General features: G+C 38.7%; 1 protein-coding gene across 3 annotated transcripts; it reads right to left on the minus strand.

The window, feature by feature from the left end:
• Nucleotides 1-162: 162 nt before the first annotated feature.
• LOC111334008 (nucleolar protein 11) lies at nucleotides 163-17344 on the minus strand. Of its 3 annotated transcripts, none has more exons than XM_088736379.1 (22): nucleotides 17186-17343; nucleotides 16951-17064; nucleotides 16574-16630; nucleotides 16022-16179; nucleotides 14868-14931; nucleotides 14215-14310; nucleotides 13384-13441; nucleotides 12768-12895; nucleotides 11773-11851; nucleotides 10600-10837; nucleotides 9576-9642; nucleotides 9406-9489; nucleotides 8872-8938; nucleotides 8507-8574; nucleotides 7938-8068; nucleotides 7646-7691; nucleotides 7093-7172; nucleotides 6744-6851; nucleotides 5625-5703; nucleotides 4905-4994; nucleotides 2529-2636; nucleotides 163-2222 (listed from the first exon to the last, which is right to left on the minus strand). In XM_088736379.1, the coding sequence occupies exons 1-22, from the start codon at nucleotides 17315-17317 to the stop codon at nucleotides 2100-2102; spliced, it is 2175 nt and encodes a 724-aa protein (XP_088592505.1). In that variant the 5' UTR covers nucleotides 17318-17343; the 3' UTR covers nucleotides 163-2099. The 3 variants fall into 3 exon arrangements, with proteins under 3 accessions (XP_088592505.1, XP_088592504.1, XP_088592506.1); XM_088736378.1 differs by having other exon boundaries at nucleotides 14215-14316; XM_088736380.1 differs by lacking the exon at nucleotides 163-2222 and adding an exon at nucleotides 3615-3659 and having other exon boundaries at nucleotides 14215-14316; nucleotides 17186-17344.
• Between the last annotated feature and the right edge of the window lie 40 nt (nucleotides 17345-17384).

Here is a 17384-nt window from a genome sequence, read left to right on the forward strand (position 1 = left end):
TGTAAATGACGGACTGGGTGTCTAAAAAATTGGTCGAAATAATACGATACAAAAGGACGTGGTAACCTGTAGGATTAGCCGCCACAATGATCCAAAATTCTCTAACCCTTATGAAATTGAGCACCAGCACAAAATGGCATCGTTGCAAAATCAGAAGACGCGTTTAGGTGCGCAAATTTGTTAAGTTTATTCAAAATATTGTCGTACACTCTTAACCAACAGGTGCTGTATAAGTCGACTGTTAAGATGAAACAAGTAGTTGAATGATTGCTATGTTTAATTTAGGGTGAAAATGTACGAAATTAATACCAAAGGAAGCGGTGCTTTCAATTCGGGATACGCTTTTAAGTATAAACGCGTGGGATTGCCTCGAGCTTCTGATATGACCTTTAGTACGAACGGAAATGACCGACCTAATATTCATGCTAAAATCGATCTCTTTTTTTTTTTTTTTTTTTTTTTTGAGTACAATCCACCCTTTCCGGAGGTACTTTTAATTAAGAAGTTCAGTAATTTTCTTGGGTTTTGAACCTTTTAACTTGATACAGTTTTTCGCTGTTTCTTCTTGGAAATTCTAGAATCACTGATTTTGTAACTTGATCAAGCTTCTTTTTGCCATACGTACTGAAGCCAGACCAAACCTATGCTTTTTACAATTGCGTGACTTAAATACTAACGAATTTCCAGTTTATTTATGAAAGTGGGCGTTACCATTGGTAGGCCCCTTTTCTCCAAAAAACGAACTGTTTCCTGTTATAAATTGCTCTTATGCAATTACCTTTCAACCGTAGTTCCGTCATGGAACTAGTGTTAAAATTAAACATCTTTCGATAAAATCGTAACAAGTAATTTTTTTTTAATTTTTCATGTTGGCTTACTTTAGCCAGGCACGCTACAAACGATCGTGAAAATTTAACATGAAAGAGATTTTAACAATGTTTACTTGGTCAGAGGTCTCTTCTCATAAGTACCGCTTGCTTGCAACCTACGGCGCAAGGCATTACGGGAAAATAAATTATGAATAGGTGATAGTTTGATGAGCGGCTATCAACCTACTGTTGGTTCTAACTTGGTAAACAATAACCTTGTTAGCAGTCGAACAGTAGAGTCAAAAAATTAATTCTAAAAAGATGTACAACAATCCAAACCATGTAACAAGAGTGAGTCTACAGTCACAGTCACTCTGTTGGGCTAATATAAAGGGGGCAAGTCTCTAAAGAAACTGTGGTGGGGGCAACAAAGTAATTTGGTTATATCAACTAAGTTGAAATTGTAAATTGGCCTCCGTATAGAGTTAAAAAGCTGATGTTTCGAGCGTTAGCCCTTCGTCAGAACGAATGACGGTGGCCAATTTACAATTTCAACTTAGCTAGACCCCTACCAAAAGGCTACTTTAACAAAACAATGATCTTCACATGATCACCCATGCTCACGAATTTCTTTGATGCCAATTATCTATCTTGAAAGGACACACATCAGGATCACTGGTAATTCATCAACACAACAGAGTAGTTCAGTACTAGCATAAATTGCCTAAAAGTAATAACCAATAATCCAATTCCAAATCCTACTTCTATATGCATAAAGGGTAAATTTAAAAGAACGAACAAGCCACATTATTGGCTAATTTTTTTACGTGCCACAAAGTTCACTTCGTAATCTCGATTCAAAGTCCTCCAAATACCTACAAATAAACAAGCATTTTTCCTTCTTTAAGCAAAAACGTTTTAACCAGCATTTCACTCAACTGCGAGAGATCACGTCTCTTTGGTTACATTTGCCCGTAAGGAAGTTTAGAAAGGGCGAAACGTACACGAATCATTGCAGACTCGTGCCGCACAGCAACTTGAGCATGCGCGAAACGACGCGTGTTTTCTCGGTAATTTTCCCGCTTCTAATCGATCACCCGATGCAACCAGGTTGGGCTAATAATCAACTGTTGGTAGAAGTGAGGACTGTTTGTGCCGAGAATGCGGTTAATGCCTCACTGATCCTTGTCTTCTACTGGCATGAACAGAGAATAAGATTTAGTTCCTCCCGCCTAATCTTGAACATCGAGGAATAGAAGAAGTACGGCCCGCGTTCAGAGGCGCCTCATTTCATAATTCCAGCGTTTCGATGCTGTAGGGTGTCACTTTCTCTGCTTTGGGTAGAGCCTTTCGTCTCTTTCGAAAATGATCCAAGAAACATTCCACAGTACGGAGCTTATCGTAAGTACGCACCTAAAAAAAATTGAATTATTACAAAAAGCTGAAAAATGATCTTCAAGAACTGAGCCATTAAAGAGAATTCTACTTTATGGTAGACAAGGACCATCTTACTCGAATCTTGCTAATACAAAAATGGCTAATAAATCAGTGGATGATTTGAATCAAGTGCGGTAGGGTGTACAGCAAATAAGTACTTATCGCATGCTTATCGAAGTCTACATTACAACAGACAAGGACCGTCTAGCTCGAATTTAATATGATGTTCCTTGCCAATACTAAAATGGCGTATTGAACTAATATGGTTTAAGTTTCCAATACCTGTTGAGCTACAAGTTGATGACAGCTGACCAGTACCTCCTGGGCTTCAGGCATGAGCACCAATTGAGTGTAATGGGCATTTAACAGCAATCCTGCCCAGTCAAGGACCTATGAAGGATAAAATGGCTTCAGGAAATAGAGTAATTATCAATTGAATGTCGAAAGGAATAGGAGATACTTGAGCACTTTTAAAACCAAAACCAAAGTAATCATATCGGCCAATCGGGGCAGAGAAAATAATTATAAGGAACCAATCAGAAAAAGCAGGCTTTTTGAAGCACGGGGGAGTAATTGGTAGTAATTGGTTTTAGTTTTGGATCTGATCGGTTGAGAGTGTCTCGCGGGTTTTCTGAGCCAATCAGAGAGTAAAGTGAATGACGAATGACTAGTTTATTAAACTCTCTGGCAGTAAAAGACCTGAATTATCGAGTGTATTTTACAATCTTAAGGCAACTGTTATCTAAAAACTAAAAATTTACGACTATAACAATGATAATAACAATTGAATCATTTAAAATATTCAAATGTAAAAAAGTCCTCCATTCTCTTTGTCCTACATATCTGAATGTTTCGGAAGAGATAGTACTTTTGTGTTTTCTGCCTTAAGTTGTAATTAGGTGCGTGCAGGAGTGGGCTGGGGAGCAGATGGGTGCAGGAGTGGGCTGGGGAGCAGATGGTGCAGCGGGTGGCTGGGGGACTTCATTTTTGCCATGTATTTATAGCACAGGGGCAAATCCAACGCATTCCGCGAAATTTTTCTTCATTTAATTGCAAATAATTGCTTCACAACCTTTTACTACCAATCATGGCCTAGTAACTGGCGATTTCCTGCGCTTCAGACAGTTTCTGTGTTTTAATTTCGATTGAGTGTCGAAGGTAAAACAGGACTCATCAACTTTGCTGTACGTCGCTCCGATTGGTTTAAAAACCTCGCGCCACTCTCTCAGCCAATCAGACGCAAACATAAAACCAATCACGACTGGATGACGTGCGTTTTCCCGCGCTTTAGTAAGTCTGCTTGCTTGCTTCGAGTTCTAATTGGTTCTAGTTATATTTCCCTTTTTCTTAATTGGCCTATATGATTACCTTGGCTTTAGGACAGTCGAAAAGCGCTTCTCACTGACAAGGCATCTGCGAGTAAGCAAGACGCGGTTACGAAGTGCAGCATTCTCCTAAAGAGAGGCTTAGTCCTTTTACTCCCAGAAGTGATTAACACGAAACTTCTTTCTAGAATCGCATCATTAAATAAAATCTCGCATTCTGATTGGTTAACGAAGCGAGGTATTTAGCGTGGAATTGCGAGTTGAAAACGAGGCTAAGTGATAAATGAGATAGAATAAATATATGAAGTTCATATATTTTGAACTGCGGTATTAGATACGTATGATGCACGATCCTCGCAGTAGATAGCGCTATTTGTGCAATAGCGAAAATCAGACCTGAAAAAAATCAGGCCTGTACGGGACTCGAACCACTGACCTCTGCGATACTAGTGCAGCACTCTACCAATTGAGCTAACAAGCCAACTGGGAGCAGGCCGTTAAGTTGATTCGTAATAAACCCGTGAAAGTGATAAATGAGATAGAATAAATATATGAAGTTCATATATTTTGAACTGCGGTATGAGATAAGTACGATGCACGATCCTCGCAGTAGATAGCGTTATTTCTGCAATAGCGAAAATCAGACCTGAAAAAAATCAGGCCTGATATATGAACTTCATATATTTATTCTATCTCATTTATCACTTTCACGGGTTTATTACGAATCAACTTAACGGCCTGCTCCCAGTTGGCTTGTTAGCTCAATTGGTAGAGCGCTGCACTAGTATCGCAGAGGTCAGTGGTTCGAGTCCCGTACAGGCCTGATTTTTTTCAGGTCTGATTTTCGCTATTGCACAAATAGCGCTATCTACTACGAGGATCGTGCATCATACGTAGCTAAGTGATATTGTTTCGCATCTACGTAAACATAACAATTCTAAGTAATGCTGTTTCCTTTTTTTACTCATTTTTATTCAGTTATGCGATTCAAGGAAAATCCATTACTTCACTCGTGAAATCCGCATTAAATTGCACTTGAAAACCGATATCGCATGAATCGCTTCGCGATTCGTGCGATATCGGTTTTCAAGTGCAATTTAGCGCGGAATTCCCTCGTCAAGTAATGAATTTTCCTATATAATATTCATACATTATCCAGCAAACGGATTATGTGAGTACTCAAAATTTTACCGGCTAGTTATCATCTTGATCAAACACCAAATTCTCATAACTTATTCACTAGAAAATGTGTAGCAGTTAGAGTGGGGAATTAACAATCAGATCTTGGGAGCTCAAGGCTTAAACTACAAACATCGCCACTGATTAACTCTACCTGTGGATACTTCAGAGTTTTACAATCAATTTCATCTCCAAAGCCAGACAGACCATGGTGCATAAGATACATTAGGAAGTCCAATAATAGCTTGGAAAAAAAAGAACACGTCAAAAAAAAAAAAAAAAAAGAACACGTCACAGAAAAAAAAATTATAAACCAGACTAGAAATTCACTACGCAGTCGGCAGAATCTTTCAGATTTGTAAAAACTAATCAATTCTTTTCCGCTCCCATGATGCACTATCCTTTCGCTCCCAGTGCTGATTAACGTTTAACTTCTCGTTACAGTGTCACTGCATTATCCAGTAAGAAGGTGACGAGGACAGAGCAAGTCAAAAGCTAGAAGGGGCAAACATTCTCTGCGCTAACTTATGAAGAATAGTATGGTAACGGGAACTGAGTATAAAGAATAAGATCTTAGGAGCTAAAGGTCAATAGAGGTTTCTCCTTCCGAGCCTAGTCACTCATTACGCGGCGCGCTCAGCGTGATTTCTGTACTGAGCATGTCCTGCCCAGTAGAACTACTTCTCCCCTTGAGCAAGATGACCATCGCAGGAAGCCTACATGGGCGCCAACAGATGCAATACTGGACCTTTTCAAGGTGGATTCCAGCACCCTAACCACATCTGAACTCCTGTGACGTATTGGCAAACGACACCATATTTCAACAAGGACTGCAAACACTCCAAAATAAGAACACATCGATGAACCCACTTACCTTGACGTCTTTAAAGGAGAGTTTCCTTAAACTGGATTGAAGAAAAGAATCATTGACAGGGTAGCTTAATATTGTACATCTGATCATTAATTAAGGAAAAAAAATCCCTTCAAGAGAAGGATAATAGTCCTTTTTACAGTTGTGGACTTGGTGGCCAAGCCTTTGAACAGGAGTGAGGCTAAGGATGACCTTGTTATGATACAGATGTTGCTGCTTTTCAAATGCAAATTTCTTTGGTTGACGTTCATATATTTTTAACTGCGGTATTAGATACATATGGTGAACGATCCTCGCAGTAGATAGCGCTATTTAAGCAATAGCGAAAATCAGACCGGAAAAAAAATCAGGCCTGTACGGGATACCGCAGTTCAAAATATATGAACGTCATATATTTCATTGTATCTGATTTATCACTTTCACGGGTTTATTACGAATCAACTTAACGGCCTGCTCCCAGTTGGCTTGTTAGCTCAATTGGTAGAGCGCTGCACTAGTATCGCAGAGGTCAGTGGTTCGAATCCCGTACAGACCTGATTTTTTTCAGGTCTGATTTTCGCTATTGCTTAAATAGCGCTATCTACTGCGAGGATCGTTCACCATATGTGCAAATTTCTTTGTTATCATGCTAAGTAGATACTGGTCTCTATCACAACAATGTCACCCTCAGCCTCACTTCAAATCAAAGGCTTGACAACTAAGTACACAACTGTAAAATGGTCTATTGAGACCTTCATGTAAAGGGTACAGTTCATGCATATCGGTTTTCAACCCAGCAGAAGCACTTAGCTTGAAAATGAGAGGGGTCGAGTCTTTTAGCTCGGGTTCTGTCGGTCAATAAACACACGGGATTGGTGCAGAACGAGATCGAAAGTCTTCATACTACACTCAGAAGCGTATTAAGTTTTTATCTTACAGCCATCGCCTGCGTTTATTTAAAGGAGAATCACTCATGTCAATCTATGACGATCATAATTATCACTGAATAAACGTGCGCCAGGATGAGACCTAATTTTATGTCTGCTACCAGGTCAAAAAGGTACACATACCACTCTGCTTACACCAAAACTATCTCAAACAACATTCAATTTGCGCAATTGACCCAGTGTATTACAAGGATACAAGTATTTGGCCTGTGTTTTGTCTAATGGCATCCGATCAACGACTTCTCCCTCTGATTCCTCTGTCAGATTTTCTTGTGATGTTTTGTCAAGTTTTCCATGATCCAGTCTACAAGTAAGAGAGAGAACTGGTAAAATTTTTTTGGAGCAATGAGTAACTTAACGTAGAAGAGAAACGGTGTCGGAAGTGATCCGAAATTGCGTTGGTTTTGCTCCACTTTGCGGTGTCTCGCGCGCTTTACCGACACCCTCCATCTCTTTCTTCCTCAACACTGCATCAATTCTTATCCAGAGAACAAATATTTAAAATTTCCATTTAAAACAATGCAACGGGAGTTAACATGACAAACCTTAAAATATGGCGTGCACAGAGAACGACGGTGTCTTCAGAAATTCCACTTATGTTCTCAAACGATTCCTCCAGTAACTCCTAAAAAATCAACACGAACATTAACCCAGTACGAGCACAACTGTCTCCTAATCCATTCCATATCAATGGTATCTAAAAGAGGTTAAAAGACAGAGACTCTTGTAAAAAAAAAAAAAAAAAAGAAACCAGTCGCCTGAGCTGAGACGTCCCTTTTCAACTTTCTTACGCCCCATTCACCTCTGTCCTAAACAACTGGATGGACGATTGAAGATCACCCATATCCGGTGCGTCGCTGGAAAGCTTTACAAGGTAGAACACGAGTCTAAGAAATGACGCTAAAAGATATTCCGGCAACCAGCCTCTTAGTATGGCGATTAAAGTACACTGTACATCTAAGAGAAAAAACACTCCGCAAAACAGCGCTTACAAACTTTCCCTGTCATAGCTAGCACTTGACACTTCTCGCCTTCACGGTATTTCTTAGAGTTTAATATCGCGGTTAAATAAGCAAATATCTTTTCAAATTCACTTACCAAGTCATTCTTCTCCAGAATAGCATTCACCAGATCTTTAATGCAACTTAAAATATAAGAAGGATGTAAATCGCAAAACTAGACCCAAAACTGTAGCAGTAAGGAGTACCATTGTAGCCTATAGGCTCTCGGCATGAAAGCAAGAAACACACACGCGCGCGAGAGATAGAGATAGAGAGAGAGAGAGAGAGAGAGAGAGAGAGAGAGAGAGAGAGAGAGAGAGAGAGAGAGAGAGAGAGAGAGAGAGAGAGAGCAGTTACCCGCATGTATCATTGTGTACCCTTCTACATACCTGGATGGAACACACTTTGTTTTGAGGAGTTCAGATATAGAGTCCCTCGCCCAAAAGCTTTTCTCTCCAGCGCACCTTGACAACACGCTGGATATAAAATGTTGTGATAATACTTCTGTCCTTTTACCAAACTAGAGGTGACACAAAATTTTCAAAATTAACCTGCTGAAATTCCTAAATATAACTCAATCAACTTTTTTTACTGATATAACATTAGCTACAAACGCGATGAGAGTAGAGGAACAGAGCTATCATCAAATGGAAAATGTTTTCGTCCAAGATTGTAAAAATTTCAACAGTTGTCAACATTTTCTAGAGTCTGTCATTTATAATTTGCGTTAATCATCACTATTCTTTAGAGACTTTTCGACTGAATATCACCAAAACCATATTCAAAACCAATAATTAGAAAGGGGGTAGGGGGAAAATGTTTGGGTAAAATTTTTTCATAAAAACAAATATCATTGCGCGTCTAAATCCTTTTTGTCACTGATTGAATGGTACTAGCCAAATACTAACTTAAACCCGAAAATAATTACGCTTTTTTTTCTTCCTTTTTCGCGACATACCTTTCCTCCAAACACAGGCACGGCTTTGCTAGAATCCAGTGATTGATTAGAATTTTCAGGTTCTTCAACTGCAAAGGAGCATCGTCAATAAACAAAAATTAGTTCATGTATCAAGTCACGATCCACACGTTAGGTTTGGAGATCATCAAGAGCGTCACCCCTCTCGAGGGGAGGGGAGGGTAAGGGTAAATTCCCAGTAAAGAAACCAATAGGGTCACCTCTCGAAAGGAGGAAAGAGTGAGGATAAATCCTCAGTAAAGAAACCAATAGGGTCACCTCTCGAAAGGAGGAAAGGGTGAGGGTAAATCCTCAGTAAAGAAACCAATGAGGACCCCTCTCGCACTAACTACTATTGGTTTACAAACCTTTTCCAGAAAGCTTTAATTCCATGTATTTCCGAAGTTCCGTAGAGAACGCTTCAAGCGTAGGAGTCTAAAAGTCAGAGGAAGAAGAAAAAAGTCCAGGTAGACAGATACCTCTCAAACAACAAAACGAAAGTTGAGGTTCAAATACTCATACGATGCTAAGATCAGTGCTTTGTCCCAAGCTTGTGACATATGTTTACCATCCTTCTTTACTTGACGAATGCTCTGAACCTGCCTGAAGACTGTTCTGTTCTTTTTTTTTTTTATGCTTCTCTACACAAAACACTTTTGCTATTTTATGATTCTTGCGGTAAAAAGGCAGCGCTCCAAGCCACGATCACTTTGGTGACGACGACGAACAGAAACGATTTTGGCCCATAAACTTGTAGCAGATGTTGCCAATTTGGCCACCTGTGTTCAAAGGTCATGTATCAAACAAACTGTTATGTTCTTATTACTTGCATGTAGTGTCTGTGTTCTTGAGGTTAGCTGAGGGGTGAAAATTATTTAATCTATTCAATTCTAAAAGTGTACCTTTGATGGATCTGTTAAGTTTTGTAGAGCTTCTTTTTCCACTTCATCCTCTCTCGCAATTGTCTCTTGCCAGTGCTTGAGAGCCTGAAATGAGAAATACATGTTATAAAAAAAAAAACACATCTTCAACTGACAACCCGTTTACTGTCTTCATGCCAAAAATTACCCACCTCGCCTGGTCTCGCTAACTTAGGCGTAACAAGCAGCTCTGGTTTAACTTTGTCGGTCCTCAGGAACCTAGAGAAAGTAACAGTTAAAACATTTGAACTCTACAGGCTGGCCAGTCTCCTCAAGCTAGATTGCCAAACGCTGTTCAGGAGATGAGCCCCCAACCTCACTCCCAGGGCCTTCTCCCTTAGTTGGGAGGGAAAAGGCCATGGGAACGAGGTTAATGAGCCCGCGCTCCTCCCACAACGACTGGGTCCGAGAAAACGGCGGAAATCGAGCCTGTAGTCTCCTTGAGGCTGTAATTAAGAGGAGGCGATGAGTAATAAAACCAACCAGTGGCTGCAAGGAAGAGTTCCAGCTGGCAAGAACACGGTTTAGGTTAAGCAACTGCGCACCTACCCCTCCCCTAACCCAAAAACGGTAACCTGACAACAAATTAACGTTGGATTAGGGGAGGGGTAAGTTCGCATTTGCTCACCTACTGACATTAGAGAGATTTAGCACCGGGTTTACGTGAAACGGCAAAGGTCAGCTTGCCCTTTCACATTTCACGTAAAATAGTGCGAACCCTGCTCCTTTAGTTTCGCGGGAGCTCTCGTCATGGCGGATTTCAAGGTGCCCTTGTATGACTAACAAAGAAATGTTTTGGGTGCCCTTTTTCCGGCAATTAACTGTTACTCTGTGAGAGAAAAAGGGAAGAAAATCTTACATACACGGCAAACGCGAGACAGGTTACTTTCACGTAGAAACGGCAAAGCGCAACTGGTAAACGTTAAAAATGGCGAGAAAAACAAGGTCACGTAATGACTCTTGCCGTTCACGTTTCACGCAAAGACGGAGCAAAATCTCTCTAATGAGCCCGCGCTCCTTCCGTGAGGATCGAAGACCGAATCCGAAAAAACATATCAAAAGACAATAAAAAAGATCCAGACAACATCGCATATGTTCAGCAAACAGCGTTGATTTGTAATGTTAAAACATTCAGGGTTTGAAATAACTCAACTTATAGTTTAATAAATCACCTACTTTGCTGTCGATTCTAGTTGTCCCAGAGCAGATGCTAACGAGCTTGCTTCAATTGAGACCTGACATACAGCTACAAGATGATGAAAGCCAATACAAATGAAGCCTGGAATACAACATACACTACAAGCTCCTCTACTCCGCGAGTAACTGAGCAATGAACTCTGTTTTTCGACGATTTTGTCCAAAGTCTGCCACGACTGCAAAGTACCATACTTTATGTTCCATATCATAACCACGTCTGAAAAAGTAAATAGACTTCACTGAGTTTTGTCAAATTCTTACAAAGGAAATTAACGATCAAAGAAGCTACAGGTGTATATAATATATTTTTAATGATACTCTGGTTCGAAATCTTTGAAGCTTCCATCTAAACATTTCTTTGCAAATAACTAATTTTACCATAAAGTAAAACCCTGTTAATTCGAACTCCCAAGGGAAGCAAAAAAAAATGATTCGAGTGGGCGGGATTTTGAGTAAAAAGGATTTCGAGTTAGCTGATGGTAAATGACTGAAAAAAATGGGGTCGGATCTTGTTCGAGTTAAACGAGTTCGAGTTAGCGGGTTTCTACCGTATGACCCGTATCATGACTGAAAACATCGTGCGCCATAACTCTAGTTTCGGGCGACATAACTCTAGTTTCGAGCGACAGAACTCTAGTTTCGAGCGACAGAACTCTAGTTTCGAGCGACATAACTTTGCGCAAGATGACTTTCGGGCCACTTGACCAGTTACCTTACGGCCCGCGCGTACTTTTATTTTAAAAAAACATTACACAGAAATCCACGTATGACCACCGTAAGCAATGGCGTAAACTCAGCCGTAGAAAGTTGAGAAACCCGAGCGACCCTGCGAGATGCGAGCTAAGAAAAGAAAGAAAAAAAAAGAAATAACGACGGTCAAATTATAAAATACTTGTTGATGGAGAAAGGTCGAGCCGGACGGGAAACTATCTATTTGGCTCTCCGTCATGACGCACGGATCTTCTTGCGCTCGATCAGCACGTCATGATGGCTACGCAAATATTTTCCCACCTGGCTCTCCCACTCAGATATTGAGAATCGAACAACTTATCAGTGGGAGGACTTTATAATGATATTACACCAAACTATGATAAATTTATTGACTAAGTGGGAGAGCCAGTTATTTGCTATATAATGTACAGGACTGTGTACCTTTCAATTTTCCATCAATCATGCTGCTTCCACAGAGACATACACGATCCAGGTCTATGGCTGACATAGCCACGCACTTCTGAATAAAATAACGTGGCAAATGATGGATACAATATCATTATCCCTTTCACTCCCAGGAGAGACTAAGAAGCAATTTTTTCTTAAATCATTAGAATACCTTAGATAAAAAAAAGGTAATGAGTACACAGGAAAATATCAACAAGGGGATACCTGTATCGTTGCTCTAAACCAAATTCTCAGATATGAAATTAAAACAAATGAATGGTAAACAGTGAAGAGAATTGGTAGGGAGATCTAGAGGGTTGAACAGCTTACGAATGAGTGAGAGACAACAAAATGTGAGAGCTGACAAGGATTCAGCCCTTAGGGCTCTTCAAATTAACAAATGGTAAACACCACAGCGCACACTATTGAGTTATGGATGCACGCGGGAGGTTGCTAAGCACGAAAGACGCGTAAGGGTCGCTCGAGGCGATAGCCGAGAGCGACTCTAGCTTCTTGAGTGCTTAGCAAACCTCCCAAGTGCATCCATAACTCAATAGTGTACGCTGTGGTGTTTACCATTTGTTTTATAACATAACATTGATACATTGTAGCTAAAGAGTTCCCTTTTATTTAACAAATCTTACGCGACCAGAAAAAACAAGTGCGCGCGGAAAAATAGTCTTTGCATTTGTTCACGTCAGCAACGTACACCCATGGGCAAATAGGGGACGCTAAATTGACCAATCAGAGCGTGCGCTTTACTTTGGTTATGTTATAATATCCAATGGATGTGTTACCTCAGAGCTAACTAAAGAGAACATAGAGAAAGATGGGTCAACGTGTCATGTTTACAGGCTCAAATATAACCTACACCCTAAATGGCACAGATTTCATGTAATTCACAAACATCCTTCATTGCGCTAGCGTGCTCCCAAACAAAATGTTCTATGCCACTTTAGGCTTATCTTGATAAGTAGTAGTACCTTTACCTTATTACTTTCACTGTGCAGGGGTTGTAATCTCTGAATTGTTTTGCAGGAGAGAGTCAGCATTTCATCACCTTGTTTCTGCTCAAGTACTGTTTCTAGCTCTGTGAGACAAAGAGCCCCAGTGGACCCTATTTTGAGAAAAAAAAAAAACAAAAGAGAGATTGAAGGGTTAGATCTTAGGGGTGGTAAAATAATCATCATTTTGATTTCTCTGAAGGGTTTCCATTTAAGCCCTGTCCACAACACCCTTTGTAGAATTACAGTGGAACCTCGATTTAACGAACCTCTATATAACGAAGTCCTTGGAATAACAAACAATACTTCAGTTTCAGCCCAGCTAGAGTTAACAATAAAATGCAAGCCACAGAACCTCGATATAATGAACCCTTGATATAACAAACAAACCAATTTCCCCAGTCCCTTGGCACTTCATTAAATCAAGATTCCGCTGTACCTCACTTTTTCCATTACATTCAATTGGTCTTTACCCATAATAAAACAACTCTTAATTTTGGGTTTTTTACACATATCATACAATTATCACATCATACATTTTATATCATACATTTTAGCATATCACTTATATTATATTGCTTGTCAATGTTTTATTACTTACAGTAAGATACTAAATGGTATCCTCCCTCATATAAACACCAACACAATGGCTCGGCATCCTTAAATCACAGTTTAAATTGATATCAGACTTACATGCATACCAATTAAGATCTAAATATCAAATCTCCCTTCTGTCTGCCACACACTTCATATGATCGTGGGTCTGAGAATTTGGTGAAAAATCCAACAACATCCTCTGGGTGATCTTTTTCTTTCTTCTCATCACCGTCTTACTATACAGTGCATTCACATTGTGTAGAGAAATTCCTTTCTGATCTTTCCTTTTCTGAACTTTTAGCCAACATTGAATAAGTAAGGGGGGGTCTGTTTAAGATTTAGAGTGTGGCAGAAACAGGACTTTTATTCTTCACAGAAATAGAACCCTTCAATTATGTCAACTACACTGTGATTTTGACACTGATGGTAGGTACTCTTATCTTTCTTTTCATTGCTGTCTTCGAAAACATTAACAGCATGAGCAAAATAACACTATAAATTCAGTTTTTCAGGTCTATATTACACATAGATTGGTTACGGCCTTTCTTTTCTCTCTTACATCATTATCTGTGGACCAAGTGAACCAAGGGGCCCAGTTGAAATAACACACACACAAAAAAAAAAAAAAAAAAAGGAGGAAAACAGTGACAGGGAAGAGAACACACTTAACCCTTGTTGTTCATGCTTCAAAAAGCCTGCACAAAATGTCTCAGCCTGCAACTTTCTAAATTTTTGCTGATAGATTAAGATGCTGATTATTATTTTGTGGCTGACACTTAATCAGGGTTATTTATAATATTAAGCTTTAGTCCATGCACAGTATAGTCTACATTACCTTTTCAGGAGGTGCTACTTTGAACTCCATTGTCTTGTTCTTTGGATTCAGATGAGCTGGTATTGTATGATTTGTAACATTCAAAATGTACTCATTCTTTTCCTATAAATCAGAGAATGCATAAAAAAAAGAAAACTTTATTTAGTAGATAGAAAAACACTTGTCCACTGGAGTTTGCCAGTTGAACCAGAGTGTTGTCAGTAATTAGATATGAAATTACTTTTTCAGCTGAGCCGCTGGTACAGCATTCTCAGTAAAATATATGAACTTAGCTCTGGGTGCTGAAGAAAAAAGAAAACTCCTAGATTCTCCAAATACTCCTTTCCTACACTTTGTAACTCCCAAACTAAAAGCAAGATGTCAAGGTATTGAAAGCTGGAAGTTAACAATTAATAAAATCAGCTAAAACATAGTGAAACAGAAACAATAAGGATAAAAAGTCTAATCTTTGTACAACACAACAATGTACTTATGCCAATAAAGAAGTCAACCTTAACATCATAGCAAGATCAACCAAAGCTATTCAGATAATTTATAAATATTGAACAAAAAATTGACCCAAAACTGAGAACAACACCAAAAAAAAAAAGATCTCACAAATTAAATAATACTCATTACAGTGGAAAATATAGGAACACAAAAAAAAAACCTACATCTTTTCTTAGAGACACAGAAGATAGTTGCTCCTGGTGATGGAAAACACAAGTCCAAAGAAGACTGTAATATAAAAGAATACATTCAAACAACAAATGATCATATATTATCACAATTCCTCAGTTTCCTCTGATGAAGGACAAGTGCTCAAATTGTCAGTAATAGTAATAGTAGTAGTAGTAATACAGTTTATTTCGGACCACTTGCAGCCTAAGGCTGAATTACTGGTACAGTTTTAAAAATATACACACTGGAAACCTAAATAAATAAATACACACAATACTTTACACAGGTTGATACTTAACGGTAACAAAATTTTTAAAACGCTCAGTTCTGACAAGTGTATATCTGGCAGTCAATTTACATTTTCAACTCAGTTGATAAAAACAATTTATCTTGTAATACCTCCCCCCCCCCCCCACCAAACCAGCATCACAGTGTCTTAACCCTTAAACTCCCAGGAGTGATCAAGACAAACTTTCTCCTTACAATATCAATACAATATCAAGCAGACAAGTTTTGAAAATTAAAAAAAATCAATTAGGGATTATTAGTTGACCCTATTAGTATACAAAATTCTCCTAACTTACATTATAAGAACTAAACAGCAGACAGGAAGAGGAGTTGCTAACCATATCTTCAGAGAGAAAGGGTTGAGACATTTATTTATTACATAGATACTGATGAAATACCAGGATTTCTCCTTTTACTAAAAAATCATATCTTCACCACATGCAGTGAAGATACTACAGGATATTGGTGTGGCCATGGTTACCAACATAATTACCCAATTGCTGTTTCGAAAATGAATAAAAAAAGTTTTTTTTTTGTGTGGAAATTTCATCAGTATCTATATAATAAACAGAACATTACATGCCCGCTTTGGGATACGAATTTTATCTTCTCGTGCTGAAAGTATCTCTCACTCATTCGTTGCGCTCACTCGTGAGAGATACTTTCAGCACTCGAAGATAAAATTCATATCCCCGCGTAGCCATGTAATATCCTCTATTTGTGCTTTCAGCTCTGTATCTGAGGGCATGAGGTAGTAAAAGGTATTGCTCATTCCCACAACAGCCAGTCCAATCTAAGCTAGGCAATAGGCTTCCATGTCTCTCAAAGTTTGAAAGTTTAAATATTAAAATAAACTTACTCATTGGTACACTTCGAGGCTTTCCTCCTTTTTGCTTTTCTCTCTTCACTATTATGAAGAAGATTAGCCAAAAACATTGAGGACCCATCCTCAAACATGACAAGTGTATCAACTTCAAGATGGTTCCACACATGGAGACCACACACATTCTTCTCAGACTAAAAGAAAATTATCAACACTAACTTTAATTTTAAATTGTTGAGGCCAGTTGTGAAATTATCTCACAATGTATGTAAATTATGATAAAAGATAACCATTTCACTTATTCCAAGTACATGTTACTATTCCAGTTTTGTATTGTTCCTGACAAGTACCAAGTAGTCATTGAAAGTTGTGACAAATGATTACATTTCTTGGTTACAAGAAATATTTCTTTCAGAAGAAAAAGATCTTAAGTCTATTTCTCCTTCCCAATAATCTATTAACTTGTGGTGTTTTCCTGTTAGATCAATCAATACATCAAACTATTTTGCAGTTCTTTTTAAATTATCCAGTGACCTATATGGTCATATTGTATATTTATGATAACTATCAAACACAAGAACAACTTACTTGGATTCTTTGACATGAACTCAAATCTGAATCAGTTTCTTTCCACATGAAAATCTCCTACATGTAAAGACAATTGTAAAAGGAGAAACAGTGAGAGGTCATCTTATCCTCAAAGACTACATGTTCGATTTGTGATTAAAGGACAAAAGAACGGTTTGCTGACTATAGTGGCCATGTACTGTATCATTGCAAATATTTAAAATATCTTTAAATTTAACTAAATGAGCCCTGATGTACGTTTAAAGAGAATTCACTTAATGCATGAATACTGACTTCGTCTAGTTACAAATTAAGATGTGTTTTCGATTGGCGAGTGAGTTGAGACCTTCCTACAATATTGTATATACATAAACATCACAAATAGCTCGATTACATACCGTCTTGTTTAAGGCCATCAAGAAGGTTTTATCGACGGGATTATAGACAGCAGCACTAGTCACTTCATCCTGTTGTTCCACGGACCAGCTGTTGATAAGTTTCTGATGTTCCAGCTACGCGATAAAAAAAGAAAGCAGTACATTTTAAGATTTGGATTTCATCAACAGAAATTACGACAACTTTTGCCTTGGTTATTCACTCTTCAACTTCTCGCCCAAATTTCGCCATACTCACGTTGTAAACAAGAACTCTTCTATCACTAAACGTAAGGAGAACATTTTCACTACCAGTTAGTCTTGATATTCCAATAAGCGGGCCGTTTTGAAGGACTTTACACAACTCGAAAGGTTCTCGAAGATCCGCCATCTTGCACGTGCAATTGTTGAGCCTGCTGATTTGATCAGGTGGTTTCCTGTGAATTCTATGCGCGACG

This window comes from Stylophora pistillata, chromosome 10, assembly GCF_964205215.1.
Source record: "Stylophora pistillata chromosome 10, jaStyPist1.2, whole genome shotgun sequence".
Classification (NCBI taxonomy): Eukaryota; Metazoa; Cnidaria; class Anthozoa; order Scleractinia; family Pocilloporidae; genus Stylophora; species Stylophora pistillata.

Coding starts and splice junctions, on each gene's coding strand:
- LOC111334008 (XM_088736378.1), bottom strand. CDS start 17,317: ATGGCGGATCTTCGAGAACCTTTCGAGTTGTGTAAAGTCCTTCAAAAC. Junction 17,065..17,185: donor GAAGAGTTCTTGTTTACAAC/GTGAGTATGGCG, acceptor TTTATCGCGTAG/CTGGAACATCAGAAACTTAT. Junction 5,704..6,743: donor AAAACACAGGCCAAATACTT/GTATCCTTGTAA, acceptor ATTAATGATCAG/ATGTACAATATTAAGCTACC.